Here is a 21,562-nt window from a genome sequence, read left to right on the forward strand (position 1 = left end):
CCTGTGTGATCTGTGTTCGTCTGGGTAATCTAGGCTGCTAATGGCCTGTTCCTTCCTGCCAGATACTCACTAACAGGATATCAGTCTCTCTGCTCTCTCTGCCACATGGGGAGAGAAGAGAGGAGGTTCCATCTGGGTGATCTGTCGTCCTGTGATGTCCTACAAAGCATTGATGGGAGTTTCCTGCAGTTCTTACAATACTAGGACTAGTCTGTATCTTCAGCTTTGCCATGTGTCTGCACAGCAGTGTAGGCTACATGGGCCAAGGTCCTTACGACATGAAAAAACGACCAATAAATATGTTTTTGTTTCGACTTGAAGTGCTTTATTAGCAGCAAATACGGGTTCAACTGAGTTTGTTTGCTTATTTGTTTATTTATTTACAGTAAAAATATATAATAAAAACTCGACTTCAAGGTCTAGCCATGAAAGGGAGCAATAACACCCGGGGCTAGATGCCGTACGAGCACAACCATAGGAACTAAAGGGATCTGATCAGACAAGCCCCTAGCCTGAACTGTTCAGTTTCACGCTGGACCCACTAGGTGGTGCCAGAGAGTATGCTACAAGGAAGCATCGATAGTATAGCAATTCATAAGATAGGGATGCCGACGTATTTTTTTTTACACACACTTTTTTTGTTTTAATAGCCGACGAGAGAGATTTGTGAAGGATGAAAAATACATAAAGAAACACCTCAGAACACTGTTCCTGTTGTGAAGTCAGTGTTTGACTGGATGGGCAGGGTTGTTTTTGTTCTTGGTTTCTGGTACCTTCAGAAAGACCAAACAGGGAAACTCGTCCAGACCGATGTTGTAGGAGTGGAGAAGATTCTTCCAGAAGGTCTTCTTCCCGTAGATCAGCACCACTGCACTGAAGGTTGTATAAACTGAGGTGAACAGCAAGGAGACTCCGATGATGTCCTCGTGTTCGACAGACATCTGGTAGTGGACGTAGAGATCCACCACGAGGAAGGAGAGGTCCAGAGCCACCAGCATAAGAGTCATGCGTATCACCCGCAGCTGGGTGCCCAGCTTGGGGCCGTGGGAGCCATTGGTGGTGGCCTTCATGTGGTGCAGGTGGAGGGCCAAGTGGACAGAGATGGACACGCAGCACTTTAACATGACCAAGCCAGGGAGGACGTCAGCCAAGATCAGGTGCACCACCTCGTAGATGTCTCCCGAGGTGTCGGTGGGCGTGATGACCCCACAATCATGGCCGGCCGCCGTGTTGTTATGCGGATGGAGGACCACCAGCATGGGACTGCAGGCGCCAAGGCCGAACAGGGGGATGAGGAGGACCACCGTGGTCACGTGTTTCATGATGGCCTCCTGGATCTTGGTGTAGCAGTGGATGGGAGAGATGACCAGCTTGGTGCTGTAGTAGAAAGTCAGGAAAGCGCTGTTCCACATGATGGTGAACTTGAGGCTGAAGACGCTCAGTTGCATCAGGGAGTAAACCGTCTGGGGCATGTAGCAGTAGCGGTCGAACCCGTCCATGGTCATCCAGAAGTAGCAGACCAGTTGGTGGACGCTGTTGGCCACAGACAGAGCTGTGATGATGGTCTCAGAGGGGGTCCAGTGCTTGTGCTGCCTGTAGCTCCCAACACTCATTGTGATGATGTACAGGTTGAAGAAGCCAGTGAGGACGGCGATCAGACCGGTCAACACCCAGATGAACACCTGAATTGATCCGATCATTGTGCTGTTCGTTTCACAAGAATCACAGAAAATGAATAAAATGTTCAGGACTTCCCAAGGTTTGGATCAAAATGGATCTGAAGTGTTTCACACCAAACTTTTGATCTGATGGGAGTCCAGATTTTCTAAAACACACGTTGAAAACAAAACACACATTTCATGTCACAAACACACATTTAAAATGGCCTCATCTGTACAACCTCTTTACAAGTCCACAGGAAAGGAAGGTGCAATGATGTATTTTACCTTGAAGAAAGTGGCCTTTTTATATAACGATTTGAAATTATTATTATTATAACGTTTTGCATAAATTTCTTCTTTGATTCTTCAAGATGGGATGCAATGTCAGATTTGCCTCTGGTTAAAGATAGAAAAATGAATAAAATGTTTCCAGAGATCGGCTTTAAAAACTTCCCTGGAGTTGTTTACGAAGCTAGTCACTGCACACTGAGACAACCCTTTGATTTCACCACTCCCTGATTAGAGTTTATAAAGAGCCAAACTGCTCAAAGCATAATTTGCATGGGAGACGAACCGACAGTGGTGGTTACGGTATTTGTATAATGCGCAAGGACCAATGGTGAAGAGCTTCTCTGTATGCAAATGTACAGTGACATTACGGTGCCAGACTAGTGCAGCATAACAACCTTGCGAGACCACAGCATCCTCTCTTAGCCAGGGGGGTTTCCCCATGCAAATGGTCTTCCTGAAGTCCTGGCCACATATTTACACAACGTACCTCATGATGGAGGGTGAAACCACTTCAGGCTCACCTTCAGGCTCCGCTCTTATTTATTTTTGGGCAAAGGTCTGTCGTCGTGGACTTAAACCTTGGGCATCAATAAAACATTCTGTGTCTGGCAGGCCAAACATCAATTGTTGTTCCGTGTTCTTCGATATGTTTTCAAGTTTTATGATGTTCAGAATTATAGGAAATTATACTGTCATTGCAAATGGGTTTGTCTATAAATATTTAATTTGACTCGACTTGGGAGAATCCTTAGAAGACCCAAGTCGTTTTGCTCACTCTAACCTGCAATGTTATTATCCTTACCAGGGCCTGCTCATATAGGATGGTCAACATTTTTGATTAAAAAAAAAAGTGTAAAATTTTTATTGTACAAGCATATACAAAGCATACTTTCCTTTACTGATAATGTATTCACCAAGCAAAATAGACATCGATCTCATTTAAACTCATTTACAAGACAAAGTCAAAGAAATTAAAACAAAAACTTTTTTTTTTTAAATAGCCTTCACATATATTTGTCTTTTCTGAAAGTCCTCCTACTTTATCCACAACTCCCAGCCCAGTAGCTGTGTGTTTACACAGGGTAACCATAGCGACTGTCGTACTTCAGGGGAGGGGGGTTCTGTCTGGGGGTAGGCTGGGGCGTATGGATGCTGCCCTGGCCAGAGCCTGCCCTGCTGGACGGGGCCTTCCTGGCGGAGCTGTGGATCCCCCCGGAGTGGGCGCGATATCCCAGCACCGAGCGGTAGCTGGAGTTCCTGCTGGAGGGCCGGCTCTCAGGGGCTGGGGCGTCCTCCCTGGGGAAGGGGAGAGGAGAGGGGAGGTACAGGGAGGAGGGGGGAGGTACAGGGAGGAGGGGGAGAGAGGAGGTACAGAGGGGAGGTACAGGGAGGAGGGGGGAGGTACAGGGAGGAGGGGGGAGGTACAGGGAGGAGGGGGAGAGAGGAGGTACCGAGGGGAGGTACAGGGAGAAGGGGGAGGTACAGGGAGGAGGGGGGGAGAGGAGGTACAGAGGGGAGGTACAGGGAGAAGGGGGAGAGGGGAGGTACAGGGAGGAGGGGAAGTACAGGGAGGAGGGGGGGAGGGGAGGTACAGAGGGGAAGTACAGGGAGGAGGGGGGGAGAGGAGGTACAGAGGGGAGGTACAGGGAGGAAGGGGGAGGTACAGGGAGGAGGGGGGGGAGGGGAGGTACAGAGGGGAGGTACAGGGAGAAGGGGGAGAGGGGAGGTACAGGGAGGAGGGGAAGTACAGGGAGGAGGGGGGGAGGGGAGGTACAGAGGGGAAGTACAGGGAGGAGGTACAGGGAGGAGGGGGGAGGGGAGGTACAGGGAGGAGTAGGGAGATGGGAGGGGAGGAGGGAGAGAGTGAGAGGCGGGTCACGAGGAGAGAGCACTCAGGACTCTGTCGACGAGAGGTGAGGACCGCGGTCCCTCGTACCTGATCTCGTTGGCGAGCTCCTTCTGGTAGCGACGCTTGTGGCAGCAGCAAATCAGCAGCCAGATGAGGAACAGCAGGAGGAGGAGCAGGAGCAGAGCACCAATCACAGCGCCCACAATCACCCCCACTCTGTCTGTGGCTGTGGAGAGGTAGGGATGAGCATCAGACACACGTACCTGACAACTCTAAACAGACCTAACTACAGACACAGCCTGGCTGTAGACTACACTGCCGGCTGGAGATTTCATTTGACCTTCTCTTGCTGTCCACAACAGCCTTAAAAGGAATGCCGACCTTGGTTTAAATTTTCTGATGGCAACGCTGGCTTTCTATTCTGTTGATAAGAGGTTGAGCAAACACTGAAACACCCAAAGGGGTTGTGTTCGGACTTACGATTGTATGCATTCAGTGTGTATTTGCACTGTTGTTTTCCCACTGCATTCTGGACCTGGCACAGGTAGTTTCCCATGTAGCTCTCAGAGTGGTTCTTTATCATCAGCAGCCCTGTCTGTGGGTCTTCAGGAAACACACAGAACATTCAACAGGTTCATTCGCATAACACAGACCTCAGGGTCGACACAAAAAACTGCTCATGTCATACAAAGCAACACTGTCTGTGTGTCCGTGTCTACAGAGAGACGGAACTGAGAAGCGGGGTGATAGCAAGATGTGGAGCGCGTGTTGTGGGGAATGCTACCTTGTGTGGCAGTGGGAGGGATGGGCCCGCCACTTTCTCTCTTCCAGACGTAGGTCAGAGGAGTGGAGCCCTGAGAGGACTTGCAGCGCAGGGATACCGTGGTCCCCTTCTCCTCACTGCTGTCCACCCAGCACTTGGGCTCAGAGGGGGGGACTGAGGAAGGGAAGCAATGGATGTCAGACCTCACTCACAGAAGGAACCTTACGTCAATTTACAGTACTGTGCCAATATTTGTCACACGTTTGTAGATTTTTTTCGACTTCTGTTTTAGCATGTGAAAAGAGCAGTATTTCCATTATGTTTTTTATAGATTTGTGTGCTGTTATCAGTGCTGTTTTCACTTGTTAGATTCTCCACGGAAATAGCGTACTGTTTCCTTGCCAACGTTGTATTTTTGTGTGTATATTTCAGAATGTTCAGAACAAAACGTGAGAGGCTACAAGGTGTGGTTGCTGAGGCTGAACCAAGGTGTTGGAATTCCATCTTCATGACGATGCCTTCGCTCGTTGTAGGAGGTTAGTTTTAAGGTGAAACCAGTCAGGTGGGGTGACAGACAAGTCAAGGAATTTCTCACCCATTACTACCACGGTGACTTTTCTCATGTCGACGCCCGGTGCCTTCTTTACTTTGCACTGGTATGTCGCTGTGTCTGAGACTAGTAACGAGGAGATCGAAACTGAGGCGTCTCCTTTCGTGGGATCTGCAACGAAACTCAGTCTGGCGGACAGGCTGGCATCCCCGTAATGCAGCGTCTTCCCTCCTGCGTAAGATAAGATCTGGCACACAGACATCCCGTTCAGTGACAAAGTAAAACAAAAACCTCCGCCTCAGCATATTTTCTCCAAAACAGGTTTTCCCACTAGCACAGCGATGGCCCGTAGCATAGCCCCCGTCTAAACTAACAAACCAATCATCCGCTTCCTCCTATGAATTCTCATAACATCCTCGATTTCCCCTCCGGATCTGCTGCCTCACCAGTGTGTCTTTCTGGGTCATGTCTGGGCTGACGTTGGACCACTCTATGTCCAGGTCCCCCGTGTCTGAGGAGCCAGACGTGTAGGTACACCCAAGTGTCACAGACTCCCCCTTGGCCTTCTGGATAGTCTGGGGGCCCGTGGATGTCACCTGCATGGCCTCTGTCACACCTGAGGGTTCAGAGAAACAGACATCATGAAGACTGGTTCACTGCTACTGTCGGTGGACTTGATCCTGAAAAGCTGTGTATGAAAAAAAAAAAAAAGTGATAGACAGAAACAAGTTAATCATCTTAAAAAGGGACAATTCAAATAATTGCACGGTAGGCTTATTTCCGGAAATGTTCCTTTAAGTGGGCTTAGCATTCTGTGACTAACGTCATCGTTTCACCTCTGCAACATTAATTGGACATCTGTGACACAGTGGACAGGAGGCCAGATGCATTACTGTCACATGAATAAGTGAGTTCATGTCTTCTAGCTGTGGTTAGACAGGAGCTGTGAGCACAGCCTGGACACATCCGTCCTTGGTACCAGCCTGCAGGAGGTTACACCTTTGACTGCTCTAAGCTTGGTGTGGACGCCATTCAACACCATGATAGATTGTTCTAGAGGCCTTCCACCCTCCCGCTGAACAAAAAAACTGCTCATTTTAAAACACAAAAGATCCATGACTGTTCAGGTGGCTTGGAATCACCGTCATCCGCCCCTTCCGTTTTGAACAAGCTGCAGAAAAAGCGATGAAGTTTCTGGAGCTTGCGTCGCTACTTTGAAATGACTTTGAAATGATTGTGAATGCATGATTCAAATCTGAGTCAACGAAGAGGAGTTTGTGAATGTTCTGCCTCAGTTTTCAGATGCGTAAACACCATTACCCAGGTTGATCTCTACTTGTTTGAAAAGGTAACACTTGGATGAAAACCAAGTGAATTACAATCGGTTGGGTAAAGTGCAATGTGACTTGTGTCTGACGCACCAGGCTGAAGAAAAACAACAAATACCAGCTCAGAACATTTCACTCAAAATTACTCACCTGAATTCAAATAGTGTGTAAGAACAAACATTCCAGCCAACTGTAGCCAGAAGTGTGTAAAAAACGTTCCCATGGTCAAACCTGTGGAACAGAGATGACACAAACAGATCTCTGAAACTACCTGCTTTATTTGAATAACTCTACAATACTTCCCTTTTCCAGGCCTATTTCTGTATAGGGAAACTTGATTAAACTGCTTTCTACACAACGACACCCTAAAACTACTAAAATAAGCAGTGGCCGGAAGCCATTGTTTTCCTTGTGGTAGGTATGTCTCTCTATGGTTTTAAAGTTTCTCTTTAAAGTTCCAGATAAATGATTAACTAGAGTAAACAAATGTGAACGCCAACCACTGTTAAGTAAGAACTGAGTGTGGAGTTTCCTGACTCAAGAACAGATAATACAATAATACAATACCAACAATTTCTGAAATGATCCATGTCAAATTATCAAAGCAGTCCCAAGTACCTGTTAGAAAGGAAATTATCCAAGTAGAAAGTATTCCTGTGAGGCCAAGCTGTAGGCCCAAGCGCACAAGTTGTGCTTTCTCTCTCCGGTCTCACTTGAAACTCAGCAACAGGTGAGTTGCTGGAGGCCACGCCCCCCTACCTAAACTGTTGTTCGATTGGAAGGTTTGGATTTTACATTTCAACAGGACTACAAACATTATTTCTGCGTCATTCAGACTCAAATAAATTAAAATGTAAGCAGAATATTAAAACATTTAACAATTAATCTGGGATAGGTTTATTTCAGTTGAAGAGCATTTGATGGCAAATCAAGATTTGGAGATTCACCTCCCCACTTTACCTGGCTATTGTTGAAAAGAGTGTGCTGAATGAACCCATTCAACTATTTAATCGTGTTTGTTATCGTCAGGGGCATCGTTAGACCCTTTTTACTGGGGCACGTGCCCCAGTATAAATCGGCTGTGCCCCAGTAAAATCTAAAGTTTGAGTTATAACCATTTACTTAATTAGTCAGTGCATTCATTTAGATTGATAATCTTTGAAAAAATAAACGCTGTATCCCAATCAACGCTTGTAAAATAAAATAAAAACAGTACATGCGTTCAAATGAATGCAAAAGAAATATGCGTGCTTGCATTAACTTGATGTCCCTTCCGAAGCTGATATCAAACTTGCGTCCCTGAACTTTTGTATAGTGGGTTAAGCAAGGGGAGTTTCTATCGCCTATAGTGCATTGTGTGCCGCAAGCTTGACAAAAAAAAAAGGAATATGAATAGGGGCCTGTGCCCCAGTAGAGCTTTATGTCTAATAACACCTCTGGGTATCGTGATTGGTTACATCTCAACTTGTGTGTGGACGTTGATAACATTGCTTGTATAACAGACCCGGCCTTTGTGTGTTTTGATTTGTGTTGTGTTTCTTACAGTGTGTTGTGGATTCCTGTTGTGTTTCAATTTCCAGTTTCTCGAGGCGTGTGTCAGTGTTGAGTGAGATGAATAATTACCATGATCAGCCACACCTCTGGGCTTGTCTAGGAAAAGACTGCTTCGACTTCCCCCAACAGAGGTTACGCAATGTGAAAAATCATTCCACATCATCCCCATAAGAAAGGATTACCCCTCAGAAAGCATCACAATACACAATGATTTTTATTTCGGATGTATTAAAGCCGAATGGAAATGACACACTTTTTTTTTTTTTTTTCTTTAATGGCTTGATGAGTGAAGGCTGGATTTAGCTGGGTGAACGTGTTGCTTGTGTTTGTGTCGACGTCCGTGACAGTCACTGTCATGGATCAGCGATGTTTGATATAGAAAGCTTTGTACAAAGTGTTACCAAAAAAAATTCCCTCCTGAAAGGGACTTGGGGGACATTTTATCTGTGTAGGTTGTGTGCCATTCTCATAACAAGAGCAACTTTTCTATACTTTTCAGACCAGGGGCGAATCTAGGTTCCCACTTTTGGGGGGGCTAAGCCCCTAGATAAAACCTATAATTTTTCCTGTGACCCAGCAAAACTAGGGGGGTCTGGGGGCATGTTCCCCCATAAGATTTTATTTTAAATATCCTTTTAAATAGTGTCCTCTAGTGGGTTTTAGAAAGAGAAATAAACAAATTTAGATTTCCAGCCCCCCTCAAATAGGGCTAGATACGCCCATGTTTCAGATACTGGTAGCATGGGGAACAGTCAGAGGAAGAGGGAATGCATCATGAACTCCACAAACAGGTTATGTGACTATGCGTATAAATACCACCATGAGGGTAATAGGCTGCAGGGTTCTGGAGAGCCCGGTAGTCTGTCTGGCTGGCTGTCCAAGTGAGAAGCCAGACTCGGAACTGATGTCACCCATCTCAACAATTACCTGTCTTGTAGACCTAAAAGCAGATATCGGATCCCTCCGATGTCTTATAGCTGTCTTCTTCAATACAGACATGTGGACCTTGTGATTTGTGGCTTTTATTGAGTTGTGCACAGAGCTATTAGATTTTCCTTGTGGCTGATGATAGTTAAAAGGGACAGGGTGATATAAGCCAACAGACTTAATTGTTCGTGGCTGAGGTGAACATAAAATTATTCAGCATCGATCATAAGAGTGTCTGAACTTGATCACTCTTTACCCACTGGGAACTAACTGTGCCACGGTGATGCGGTCATGGAGTGGTGTTCTTTATGGTGAAGATGAAGATGAATAAATAAGTAGCACCTCTGATGCCACATGAAACATGACCTGAATTCAAATATGCAAGAAACACACAATGTGAGCATATTCATGTATATACGACAAGAACTTGTCTCTGCTTTACTCCAGTCTCACTGCCTCCAACCCCCCTACTGTGTATTTTTGAGTCTGTGTGCGCATGAATGCGGACAGGTAATAGATACAGTTCACATACTGTGTATGTATGCATATGTATTCTGTGAGTCTGACTGCCATGTGAGCAGGTGGTGTTTAATTGCCCCAAACTCCCCCTTGTGTCTGACAGAAGCTCTGGCAAATGGATAGCTCTGTTGAACAGAATGTTTCCCCCTACAAGGAAAACTCACAACACTGAAATCTACAAGAAAAACTCACAACTCTGAAATCTACAATATTTATTCGGACCCTCAAATCTCGGAATACGATTTCAACAAATGTGTGCAAGAGACGGCTTTGTGGTTTTGGATGTCTCCGTGTTTCTCTGGCTAAATGAGGCCAGTGCTCTGAGCTGCCTGCTCTTTATAAACAGTCACACCAGGCTACAGGGAAGATACACTGTTTTCTGTCTATCAGCCAAGCCTCTTGATAAACCCCATCTATCTCACTGGACCTGGCAACGGCGGCCCTAATCACACTGCAGGGTGGCAAACAAACCACCTTGACAGATTTCCAAATTACAAGTAAACAACCTAGCAGGGGAAGCAAACAAACGACCGTCCCGCCCCTCGCGAGCGGCCGAGGAGCCGAGCGGTTCGCTAGCAGCCGTGCTGCGGCGGACTGGCAGTGCGAGTCACGGCCGTGCACCGTGTCAGGACGACAGTTTAGCACATAGATTTGTCTTTTTAAGGTGGGATGTCACTGGAATGAGGAGGGAGCCCCGAGCAGAGGGCTGCAGTCATTCACTCTTTTGCTGACTTACGTGACTGGAGAGCAACATGTGCAACCTCGCCTGTGCGCCCATACTGATATTCACATTTGTCTCGATTTTTTTCAATGTAATAGGCACCATGACAGTGACTATTTTGGTAAAATACATTGCCTTGCTTTCGAGATAGAAATGGACATCATTGTCATTCCTGTTTCACGTCGTAATCATAAGGGTGGGCCTGGTCCAGGCAGGTTTGGCTCTTTCTATCACGCCCTAATGAGCACAAAGGCAGTATCCTTGTCTTGTCGGCTGTCAATCATCATTGTTTTTGCCAACACCCTGTCTCAGTGTGCTATGGAGCAAATGCTCCTGAATGATTATGCCTGTCGTTTTTCCAGCCATGACTCATTTCATGCCCAATCTGCCCCCACACGGCATGATATCCATGTGCCACAGCTAGAAGTAGAATACATTAGCAGCCTGAGAATGTAAGGGTTTTCCTCCTCTCTCTCTTTCTCCTCTCTCTCTCTCTCTCTCTCTCTCTCTCTCTCTCTCTCTCTCTCTCTCTCTCTCTCTCTCTCTCTGTCTCTCTCTCTCTCTCTCTCTCTCTCTCTCTCTCTCTCTCTCTCTCTCTCTCTCTCTCTCTCTCTCTCTCTCTCTCTCTCTCTCTCTGTCTCTCTCTCTTTCTCTCTCTCTCTCTCTCTCTCTCTCTCTCTCTCTCTCTCTCTCTCTGTCTCTCTCTCTCTCTCTCTCTCTCTCTCTCTCCCCCCAACATCTCTCTGTCACTCTCCATCACTCCCTGCCCCCCTCCACCACCCCCCCCCCTCTCTCTGTGATCCAAAGCCACAGAGAGAGCCAGAAGGGCAGAAACACCCATCAAGCCCCAGTCAAGCGTACAGAGCTCAGCATGTGGGGCGCAGGGATGTTGTATTTCACAGCAGGAAGTGATGCGTCCCTTGGAGGTAGCCATTAGTGTTTGGCCTTCTGTAGCCACCAATGTGGAAATCGCTTAGAAGAAAGTATGTTGCTCGTCACAAAAGAACCAGGCCTAATGAGTGGCACGGACCAAAAGGTTAAGGTTGCCGTGTTTGTTCAGCAGTCTGATTACAAGCTTTTAGCAGCCATTTAGAATGGCCACAGGCATGGGGCATGGAGTACCTACTTGTGGCTTCAGTTTGATGGATGGTTGGATGGATGGTTGGATGGAGAGAGGGATGGGGGAGGGGAGGAGGAGGAGGCAAAGTTTTAAGACGGGATTGTTTTTAGAAGGAACATGGTCCTCTCACTGTGCAGTAAGAAACTCATGGAGTCTGAGGCGAAAGAAAATTGAATAAGGAACGGACACAGATAGAGTATACATTTGTGCCAATAAATCACTTCCCCGGTGTCTTAGGGATTGGACATTGATTGAGTTGTTTTATCTCATCAGTAGAGATTACTCTGAGCTTAACCCAGAATGTGTGCCAAGCCTTATCCCCTACAGACAGGGACAACATTGTCTGCTCAGTCATGGAGGACAGCAATTGGAGAGAATTTAAGTAATTTGGAACAAGAGAAAGTCTGAAATCTTTAAAGGAGTGCCATGTGCACCACTTTGCCTGGTGCTGTGACAGTGCTCCAATGGCCTGAATCTGCATTCAACAGAAGACGCCTGAACCAAGGACCAAGATTCCGTCCACATTCCTGCACATTCCAAATAGTCTCACAATGGGCAGAAAGTAATTATTTCTCATCAAAACAGTCGATAAAAAAAAATATATATATATCGCTAAGTTGTAAATGCCGTGTGGTTGCAAGACCAAGACCAATGTTACTTTCTGTCTTTGTTCTGTCTTTCCTTCTCCGCTCCTCTCTGTGATGCACACACACACACACACACACACTGCCTCAAGCTATTTGATGGTGGACGCCATAATCCTGGAGGATGGGGTGCTCCTCTGCCAAACCACTGAAGTCTGGCCCAGGGAAAGGGCCCATGGAGAGAGACATCCCCCCCAGCCCTGCCAAGAGAAGAGGAGGAAAGAACTGACACATTTTGATAAAGGAGAGAAAAAAGCCGTCCGGGTCCCTGGTCCATACACTCTCCAAGACAGTTAACTCACTGCAAGTTGCAGAGTGCAACAAACCAAGAATGAATCATCTGAAACACACACACACAGTCATAACTCAATACATTTTCATTTTATTTTTCGCTTTAAAACAAATTGTTCGATCATTCCTTACTGTTCTCTATTTTCTTAAGATAACCTTTTGTGAGAGCTCCTGGGGAAAAAAAGTTTGGGGGTACAGGTTTCTCCCATAACTGATAGAATACTGTCAAGTAATGAGAAATAAACATTTAATTAAACACAAGAAGAATGTCTCCTCTTTTGAAGTTGCTGGCCCTCCTCGTTAATTTGAGATAAAACCTTCATTTGAAATATTCATTGCCCCTCCGGTCTGTCATGTGTTTATAAGGACAGACAGCTGAAGCCACAATGTCTGTAGCTTGTGGAGTTCAAAAAAACAAAAGTTATATCAAGACTTTCTTCATTCAGCTTTAAAAAAAATCTTTATTTGATATTATCGGGCATATTAAACTGGACTGTCATGTTATCCAATAATGTATACATATTCCGTCCCGAATTAATCCTAACCCTTTTTAAATTCCTAAGAAAATAATTTTTCAGTGTTAAGATTAGCACAGGGCATCTTGGTTTCTCTGTTTACCTTGTACTCAACCTGGTAATGAAAACAGCAGTGATGACTCACCTAACTTGAACACACATTTGTGAGTAATAAAACACACAGTAGGATAGTACGTACACAAGATTAAAAGTCAAATGTTCGATTGTTTGAGTCCCAACAGCTAGACGTAAGCTAGACCTGATGCAAATAGTGTCAAGCATGTAGCTATAGTTCTACAAATCATCCACATTCTTACATGTGTGTTCATGTAAAAAGCATTTGCATTACACTGGATCAACACTACAACACAGCAAATCCAAAGAAGTCAAACACAGTGCTATATTTTCTGACAGAGACAAATGGACTGGACATTCTAGACTTCTCTGAAGCCCACAACACAAACTGTCAGACGGAAAAGAAACTGAGGCGCATTAAATATCATCCAACACCTGGGATTACTTTCATTTGACCCTGACAAACCTCTGAACAGAAATCACTTTCACAAGTTATGCTCTACCAAAAATGCTCCCCAAGACTTGAATGAGGGGCAGCATGCGCTGTAAAAAGTCAAATGTTAATAGTTTCTATGTACAGTGAATAGACTGACTTTATGCGTTTAATTCTCTGTGTTCAGTTCCAGTGTGACGCCAGCAGTTTATTTAAACGTGAGTGACAACGAGTCCATGGTCAGAGGAGGTTGCAATAGGAACATGAAGGATGTCATCCTGCTGTTAGATGTGCACATGACCTGGGAGATAATAACATCAGTTTTGGTCACGAGGGTGAAGGGTTACAGGGGCGGTCCTTCGTTATGACCAGGAATGACACAATGCCTCTGTCCTAGTAGAGAAAGTCCAACACTGTCTGATCTCCTGCGGAGGCAACTCCTTCTGATGTCTTCTGAGTCTGTCAAGACCACTTGGAGTCTGTAGAGTTTATGCTGTACATTTATATATATATTCTGTGTATAGAAGCAGAGGCATTCCAGGCAGGTTTCACCCTATGGGAGGAAAGAAGAGAAATGAGAACAATTACAGAATACATTCACTGCTTTTTTGAAACCCACATATGGGCCCACTGCCTCAAGTAGAGTAGCCAGTAACAGTTACATATGATAGACATGCATGTGGGTTGTATAAATAAAATACATTAATATAGAACAAACATTGTAAGCTTTGGTATACCCACAAAACATGTGCTAGACAATGCATCACCATTATGCTCTGTGATTACCATGTTAATACACTGGCTTTAGTGCTGTTTGACGTGAGCAAGCTGACAGCCAAGCAATTAACGAGAATATATTCCTGCAGACTAAGCTTACAGCTGTCAAATTAAGATATAGATTGTTATTCTATATTTCACCATATCAACATGGGTGATGAATTGGAGGACATTCCACTGAAAAATTCTACTTGAGGGACTTAAAATATCCTGCTTCATCCCAATGTTACATAAATTAAAAGCATTTTGAATACTAAGTAGTGCCATCTGCAGTGCAAGACAGCTTCTGTGAAGACTTAATTTTTAGTTGGACAAAGACTGAGTAGTTTTGCCAGTCTCTAACAGCAAATGTGTATTTGTTGACTCCAATATTTCAAGTGATTGTTAAAGAATTGGCCATTCAGTTTATCCACACAAAAATCTTAGAGTATGCTGAAGAATAATTCTTAAATTCAAAGGGTCCAATGATAATCTACGGTTTGGAAGTAGTGAGTGAATATTTTAGTACTTGATGCCTCAAGTGAGTTGATTGATTAGAATTTCCTATTAGTAAACAATATCTTGAAAATACCTTCTTTTTTTTATGATCTCCATACCCTTGTGAAGGGGTGGGCCGAGGGGACATCATTGGACAATTTGGACATACAAATCAGAAAGAAGCCCATTGTTTTCTACACAACTTAACCTCCATGGCCCTGCGTTCGCTCAATACTGTACCATTGTTTCCAAAAATGGCACCAAAAAAACGTCCTCCACTTGTTCTAGGACTATCTAATGAACCTCCACAATCAGACGATACAGGACGGCAAACAATTTGTGTTGAATATCAATTGCGCCGCTCTTTGAGTCCAACGTGAAGCTCACATTGACTTTCCAAATGAAGGGATTGATCATAAATGCAAGTGCAGAAAGCATGATGTATGGGTATATAAATCTTTCTGCTGGAGGTAACCCCATGCCTGGAAATCAGAAACACAGGCTGTGTTAAGTGAATAGAGTGATGGGGCCCATAAATCTCACTGAATAAACATTCGTGAAGGTTTTTTTTTCCCTTACACAGGAGCTGTGAGCTGTGTTTGATAAAAAAAACTGAAAGCTATCCAGCTGGCTATTCCCTGCCACATGCATATAACACCTACATGTGCAGCTCAGTAGCCATCTGCAGAGAATAGGATTACAACACGCATTGGATTATCCTGCTCAAAATGAATCCTGGTATCCTGCTGCTGAAATTCACCTTTTTGATAAGGTACCACTCCTAACGGAGATAAATAATCCTACACACACACACACACACACACACACGTGCCCCTTTGCCCATTTGATATTTTCTTATTTCCACGAGGAGGCTGAGACAGACAGGAGGTGTGGAGGATAGGACAGATGGAGGCGTGTGGTATTTTCCTAACAGCAAAGGGAGCCATGACCCCTCAGAGTCCCTGTTTCCCCAGCATCTGTTGTCCTTGTTGTGTCCCTCTCCTCACACACAGCCCTCTCCATACAGCCCTGAACACAGCCCTGAACACAGCCCTGAACACAGCCCTGAACACAGCCCTGAACACAGCCCTGAACACACCAGGCACACAGCCCTACACAACAACACCAGGGCTGCCAGCATGGGCACTGCTGCTTTAACCATGTGGCAGCAGAGGGTGGCAGAGATGACAGTTACAGAGTGAGGTGAAGGAAAGTGGGATTGTGGAATTGACCTGTTGTCATTTAGTTACTGTTGCCATAAGTAGGCTTAATTTAAAACCCTGAGATTTAATTAAGACATCACAATGAGATTCCGAACTTCGGATGGATTCTGATTCTGGAAAACACAATGTCCACTTAATAAGAGACTTAATTTGAGTAATGACTCAAAAAACAGAGATTATACTGTGGTTATTTCCGCATCATCATGTAGATCTCAGGGACAATGACTTGGCAGAGGAATTCCATTACTAATCTTTTACCAAATCAAGTCTAATCCGTCTCTGATGATAAATCAAAAGCCTTGGGTTTTTGCTTCAATTCATACGAATCATTGGGGTGAATTTACGTTCTGCTGTCACTTGAAACAGCAAGATAACATTCCTTGCACAGCAAGAAAACATCTTTCAAGGGGTTTCTAGGAGAGCTTCCATTTCAAAACAACATCAAAACAATCTTGATACACCCAGGGCCGTACGCAGGCCCCAAAAAATACTGAGGTCATGAGTCAGAACTTCTAGGCGGGTTCGGGGGCATGCTCCCCCGGAATTTTTTTAAATTACATTATTTAAATATGGCCATTTTCTCTTATTGAGTCTTAAGGAGCAAAAACATCATCATTATGACATTTGAATATGGGGCGGTGTGGAGCTTTTGAAATTTTGAGGTAAACATGGGGCATTCTGAGGCTTTTTGAAGGACCTTTATGGGACTCATGAAGTAAGGGCAAGTTACCACAATTTTTTTTTAATTATTATTATATGGCAACGACGGTACGAGCGTTTTGATTGGATAACGGGTAGTCACCCCAGCGTGTTGCCCTCCTCGCCGGTCAATACGGATCCGTATTGCCCTCTGACGTCAGCTTCAAAATGAGCGATATCGACGAGTCAGCTGCTGAGTTTTACTATCCAGATGATGCTGAAAAGCTTTGTCATCGAAAGTGAGGATGAAGACCAGACTCTTTGAATCACTTGTGTCGTTATTTTGTGATGAAATTAAAGCCATTTTAGCAGAACCATGTTGTCCGCTTTCTATCAAAAGTAATGAGTTGCTTGGCAACACATGAAACACACCGTGAGAAGACTTAAGAGCTAGCTACAATTAGCCTAAAGGTACCATTTATTTTCGTTTACAAAATGAAAAGAATCTAAAATTGCCATATAATAAACTACTTACTAACCTCGACCGTTCGGTCATGCCGGGAAATATCAAACTGAGGCTGGAACGTATCGACCGAGCGATAGCGAGTCAGTTTGATATTTCCCAATTGCCACTGAATTTCATTTTCAATCAATCACATCAATGACATATCATATCAATCGCAAAATGAATGTTGATTCAACCGGTGGAAATTGATTGACAACCGGTACTGACGGAGTTAACCAAACTTTGATTTGATGTTTCCTTATCTGAGTAGTACGCTGCTGCAATACAATATTTCCACATGAAAATGAATCTTTCTTCTCACAGCCATCTGCCACTTAAACTTCTCTTAACCTACATGTTTAGTTTGCTGCGCTCCTCTTCCAGTGACTGTAACTAACATAGGCTATTCACTAACAGTAGCGGTATGTCTATGGCGGTAACATCAGCGTCCGACTTGTGTTTGGTGGTTACCATAACGACAGTACGTTTTGTTGATGACGCGCAGCACATATGTCCAAACTCTTGAGCTACTCGGCTCTTCAAGTATAAAATCACGTTACGGTTTGTGGGATACCAAGATCATCGTCCTGCAGTCAGTTTCACGTGTACTTTATTTTGAGTTTATATACCACGATTTAAGCAAAAAAAAAAAACAGAAATACGAAAAAAAATACCGAGGACACGACCTCGGTGTCCTCAATGGTAGTTACGGCCCTGGATACACCTAGAAGGAGAACACAATGTGATCTCTGAATCAAAACACAATTTTTTTGCATAAATAGGCAAGGCAAGGTTCAAGTGAACACTTTCTTCCTCTCTCCCTGGAGACATGGGAGTGTTATCCATCAGTAAGTGTTTCTCTTCTGATGACAGAAATAATTATCAGTTTCCTATTGCTCAGAGCACACACTGGAAATGCTTTTGCAAGATTGTTCCACTTTAGCTACTTCCATATCATTAATGGAAAAATAAATGAATAGAGATTTTTTTTTTTTTTTAAAGCAGATGAGTTCTCTGCCCCAAATTGATTTTATTTGGAGAACCACTTCTCCTTAGCCCCAGCCAAGTGTTGTAATGGCTTTTAAGGTCGAAGAGGATGTGTGCGGATGGAAAGAAGGATCGCTCTGTAATTCTCAACATTCTCAATATTTCTAGTGTACTATGAATTTACATTCATAAACTGGATTAAACTGTTGAGGAAAACAAATGCAGTTGCACGAGACATTTACTTACAACTAACATCCCGACACACACATATTATACAAGACAGCAGTTTTTTGACCAGCTGTCCTTCCAGTTACCATCAAATCAGGCACAATAGTGTAGCTGTGTTAACACCCTGCTTGGTAACAGACTCATCCGAGTGGATTGTGACGTTACCAAATTGAACCAGCTCCGAACCGGCTCTAGCACCTGCTCCAAACTAGCTCCCGGTTCACTTTGGTGGAAAGGGGGTATGAGTGAATAGTGAAAGAATCAGACCTTTTCAGTTGTCAGGGTGACGTGATCTACAATATACAGTTCCTGACACAGGCAGTGACGCATCATGGCACCAACCGACACACAACAGATCCAATATAAAGTGTTGCAAAAGCAATCTGTCATAAACCGACAAACCGTCTTGTTACTGTAACTTTATTAGCATTGTCAATTACTTCTGAAGAGAGCATAACTGGTGGTGTTTAGTTACGACACGGGAGGTTTGGTAAAAAGAAGAATACGACCGCACCGACGAACGAGAAGGTCGAACAAACGAAGGGCGTCAAGCAGAGCAGTTTACCTCTGGCTCTCAGTTGCAGTGTCAATGTGGGATGAAGATTCCGCCTCACACCTCGCACTCTCTGGATCCCGAGATGGTGCAGGTGCACGGGCCTGCCTCGTTCACCAGGGTGTCCGTGGTGTCAGAGTTAGCATGGTAGGTCAGGTAGTACTCTTGGAGCTGAGAGTTGAGGCTGAGGTCCTGCTTGCGGGCCTTTTTCCTGCGCTTGTGGTTGACTGACTGTTGCTGCAGCTGCCTCATGGAACTGGGATAACGCCTCCACGAGACGTAAATCACCAGTAGGATCAACGACAACGACAGGAACAGGGCTACGCTGCCTGCAATGATTTTATGGAAGGCCATGTGCTCAAAGTCTATCTCTGGGGGAAATGTGGGTTGTGGAGATATGAAGGTTATCAGTGTGGACTCTCCTCCTATCGTGACAAGCCTGCCAGCTGGAGGGGTGAGGGTCTGGACTGGTGGAGCAGGGGGACCTTGGCTTGTTGTGACCGAGTCAGAGGGAGAGGTGGGCCCCAAACTGACAACAGCTGAGGTGGGCGGAACGGCCATTACGCCTGTAGTAAGGGCCCCATCTCCAAAGTCCTCACATATGGAGTAGTTCTTTACTATGTCCATGACCTTGTCTCCCTGAACTGATTTGGGACTGCTGCATATCATGCTGATGTCCTTCGGATCTCTAAAGGTCTTCAGCCAGGCCACCAGGGGGCATATGCTGTAACTGCAGTCCCAGGAGTTTCCCGCCATGTTGATAGTGGTGATGGAGACCCAGGCAGACACCGTTTCCTGGGACACGTTGTTAAGTTTGTTAGATTCAAGATTGAGTGTCTGTAAATTTGGCATGCACTGGAACACGCCAGGGTCCAAGATCTGGATTTCGTTTCCTGAGAGGTCTAATTTCTGCAGCGTGAGCCAGATCCAAGGCAAGCCTTGATTGATGGTTCTAATGCGGTTCCACTGCAAGTAGAGAGCCCGGAGGTTGGTAAGACGAGGGAACAGAGAGAAATTAATCCTCGAAAATTGATTATGCTCCAAATGAAGTTCCTTCAGCTTGAACAGCCCGAGGAAGATAGTCCGGGTTAGGGTCCTCAGGCGGTTGTAACCCAAGTCCAAAAACTCCAGGCTACGACATTCCAGAAACGTTCGGACAGGTATTCTTTTCAGCCCATTGGACCGAAGGTGCAGGTTTTGGAGTTTCCGAAGCCCGTAAAAATGGCCAGGTTCCAGGATCTGAAGCTGGTTGTAGGACAAGTCAAGGTTGCGCAGGTTCGGAACAGCGTTGAAAGTATTATTGTAGAGGTGTGCTATCTTGTTGGAGCTAAGGATGAGTTCTTTGAGCCTACGCAGCCCTTGGAAAGCTAAACCATCAATGGCGCTGATGGCGTTGTGGTCCAGGTAAAGCCAGATTAACTGGTTCAGATGAGCAAACTGGTACGGAAGGAGAATCAGCAGGCTGTTGTAGCGCAGAGAAAGACCCTGGCAACCAGTGGATATGTTTTCTGGGACGTCTTGAAAGATGCCAGACTCACAATAAACAATCTTCCCCTCACAGCGGCAGCTGGTCGGGCACATCCTCTCCCCCTGGCTGAGCAGCAGGAGAACAGACACATAGAGAAGAAGGTATGACAGCTTCCAGTCCCAGAGCAGGGAACCTGTGAGGAAGCAGAGGGAAAGAGACCATCACTCCACACCCGTGGTTATTTTACATGATCGGGCATGTCCGTAATATGGACTGGACTGGACAGCCAGCCTGTTGCTTTAGAATATATTTAATATTTAATAATGGTGATCTTTTATATCAGGGCGAACCGTTTCGATATATGATGATGGATTGACTGACTTTGATCTGTTTCCTCCACATCCAGCAAAGTATATATCTATAGTGTTACTCTATATCAGTCAATAATCATGAAATACACCAAATATACACAAATTGAATTCGGTGATAATATTATAATGTATTTTTAGTAGTACCTTTGTTAAATTGGCAGTTTGATAAAACTACAAATCTAAACACAAACTCAATGTGCTGAACTTACCTTCTAACCATAATTAGACATAGGCCTATTTAATAACAGACTGAGCCCATAAAATGCATTTGTTCATTATAAAGGTTATTAGATAAACGAAATATTGCTGTCACACAGGCTAGTCTTAAGTGGTCACTTACCCATCGTTGGAGGAAAAGCAGACATCCAATTTGAGAACTGATGGAAACTCCAATCCTTTACTGCACCCGCTTCTTGAAATTGCCTAACTATTGGAAGTTAGTAAAGGTCCGCTTGACACAGATTTCTGATGCTATTATTTATCAGAAAAGCAGCAGGTTCGAACAGTGGAATGCGGTCTGCGAACTAGTGAGCTTCAGAAGTCGGCGGAAGGTAGACTGGAGGCAATGCATAGTGATGCGCCTCTTGTCACTAATCAGAGATGGTATAATGTTAGGCTACTTCAACGACATTCTAACTAACCGGCTTTATGCGCAATATCGAAATCAGGTGGACAAGCGACACTGCGATATACCTTGTAAGCTCGGTCATACACCCGATTCTCTCTCTTGCTCTGCAAACACACACAAAGAGAGAGATAGAGATAGAGAGAGAGAGAGAGAGAGAGAGAGAGAGAGAGAGAGAGAGAGAGAGGGGGGGGGGGGGTGTTGCATGTGCACGTTTGGTCATCAATACCCTGCCGAGGGCATGATTGTCTTTTGCAGAAATATATATCGAGCATAGTGGATGGAATCATATTGTCCATGATTTAATAGAACTCAGTATGCTATAGCAGCTACTCACAGTACACAATGGGACTCCAGACCACTTCTAAATGCTGTTTATTACGAGGATTTAAAGGACTCCTGTAACCATGCACGTTTAACGTAAAGTTAGCCCAATATTTTATTTACATCTGATTTCATTTGTCCGTT

General features: G+C 44.8%; 3 protein-coding genes across 4 annotated transcripts; all 3 read right to left on the reverse strand.

Annotated features, from left to right (window-relative positions):
- Positions 1 to 349: 349 nt before the first annotated feature.
- Positions 350 to 1,819, reverse strand: LOC124463877. The gene has a single exon (XM_047015673.1). It carries the CDS (start codon positions 1,698 to 1,700, stop codon positions 723 to 725), a length of 978 nt encoding a protein of 325 aa, XP_046871629.1. The 5' UTR covers positions 1,701 to 1,819; the 3' UTR covers positions 350 to 722.
- Positions 1,820 to 2,783: 964 nt separating this feature from the next.
- vsig8b (V-set and immunoglobulin domain containing 8b) lies at positions 2,784 to 7,171 on the reverse strand. Of its 2 annotated transcripts, none has more exons than XM_047015671.1 (8): positions 7,061 to 7,171; positions 6,593 to 6,673; positions 5,561 to 5,730; positions 5,160 to 5,361; positions 4,586 to 4,738; positions 4,282 to 4,404; positions 3,889 to 4,027; positions 2,784 to 3,248 (listed from the first exon to the last, which is right to left on the reverse strand). In XM_047015671.1, the coding sequence occupies exons 2-8, from the start codon at positions 6,663 to 6,665 to the stop codon at positions 3,026 to 3,028; spliced, it is 1,083 nt and encodes a 360-aa protein (XP_046871627.1). In that variant the 5' UTR covers positions 6,666 to 6,673; positions 7,061 to 7,171; the 3' UTR covers positions 2,784 to 3,025. The 2 variants fall into 2 exon arrangements, with proteins under 2 accessions (XP_046871627.1, XP_046871626.1); XM_047015670.1 differs by having other exon boundaries at positions 7,014 to 7,171.
- A 5,715-nt stretch (positions 7,172 to 12,886) lies between these two features.
- Positions 12,887 to 20,885, reverse strand: lrrtm4l2 (leucine rich repeat transmembrane neuronal 4 like 2). Its single transcript, XM_047016070.1, has 4 exons — positions 20,810 to 20,885; positions 19,074 to 20,291; positions 18,643 to 19,001; positions 12,887 to 13,794 (listed from the first exon to the last, which is right to left on the reverse strand). Exons 1-3 carry the CDS (start codon positions 20,832 to 20,834, stop codon positions 18,688 to 18,690), a joined length of 1,557 nt encoding a protein of 518 aa, XP_046872026.1. The 5' UTR covers positions 20,835 to 20,885; the 3' UTR covers positions 12,887 to 13,794; positions 18,643 to 18,687.
- Between the last annotated feature and the right edge of the window lie 677 nt (positions 20,886 to 21,562).

The sequence above is a fragment of the Hypomesus transpacificus genome, unplaced genomic scaffold (genome assembly GCF_021917145.1).
Source record: "Hypomesus transpacificus isolate Combined female unplaced genomic scaffold, fHypTra1 scaffold_31, whole genome shotgun sequence".
Taxonomy (NCBI): domain Eukaryota; kingdom Metazoa; phylum Chordata; class Actinopteri; order Osmeriformes; family Osmeridae; genus Hypomesus; species Hypomesus transpacificus.

Bases quoted from the DNA above. Each gene is read 5' to 3' on its own strand.
- LOC124463877 (XM_047015673.1), bottom strand. From the start codon at position 1,700: ATGATCGGATCAATTCAGGTGTTCATCTGGGTGTTGACCGGTCTGATC.
- vsig8b (XM_047015670.1), bottom strand. The intron at 4,739-5,159 runs GTGAGAAATTCC...TCCCTTCCTCAG, and splicing joins AGTCACCGTGGTAGTAATGG to TCCCCCCCTCTGAGCCCAAG. The intron at 3,249-3,888 runs GTACGAGGGACC...CCCCTTCCCCAG, and splicing joins GAGCTCGCCAACGAGATCAG to GGAGGACGCCCCAGCCCCTG.
- lrrtm4l2 (XM_047016070.1), bottom strand. From the start codon at position 20,834: ATGTCTGCTTTTCCTCCAACGATGG. The intron at 20,292-20,809 runs GTAAGTGACCAC...GCTTCCTCACAG, and splicing joins TGCTTTTCCTCCAACGATGG to GTTCCCTGCTCTGGGACTGG. The intron at 19,002-19,073 runs GCAGGCTTGTCA...CATTTCCCCCAG, and splicing joins GACCCTCACCCCTCCAGCTG to AGATAGACTTTGAGCACATG.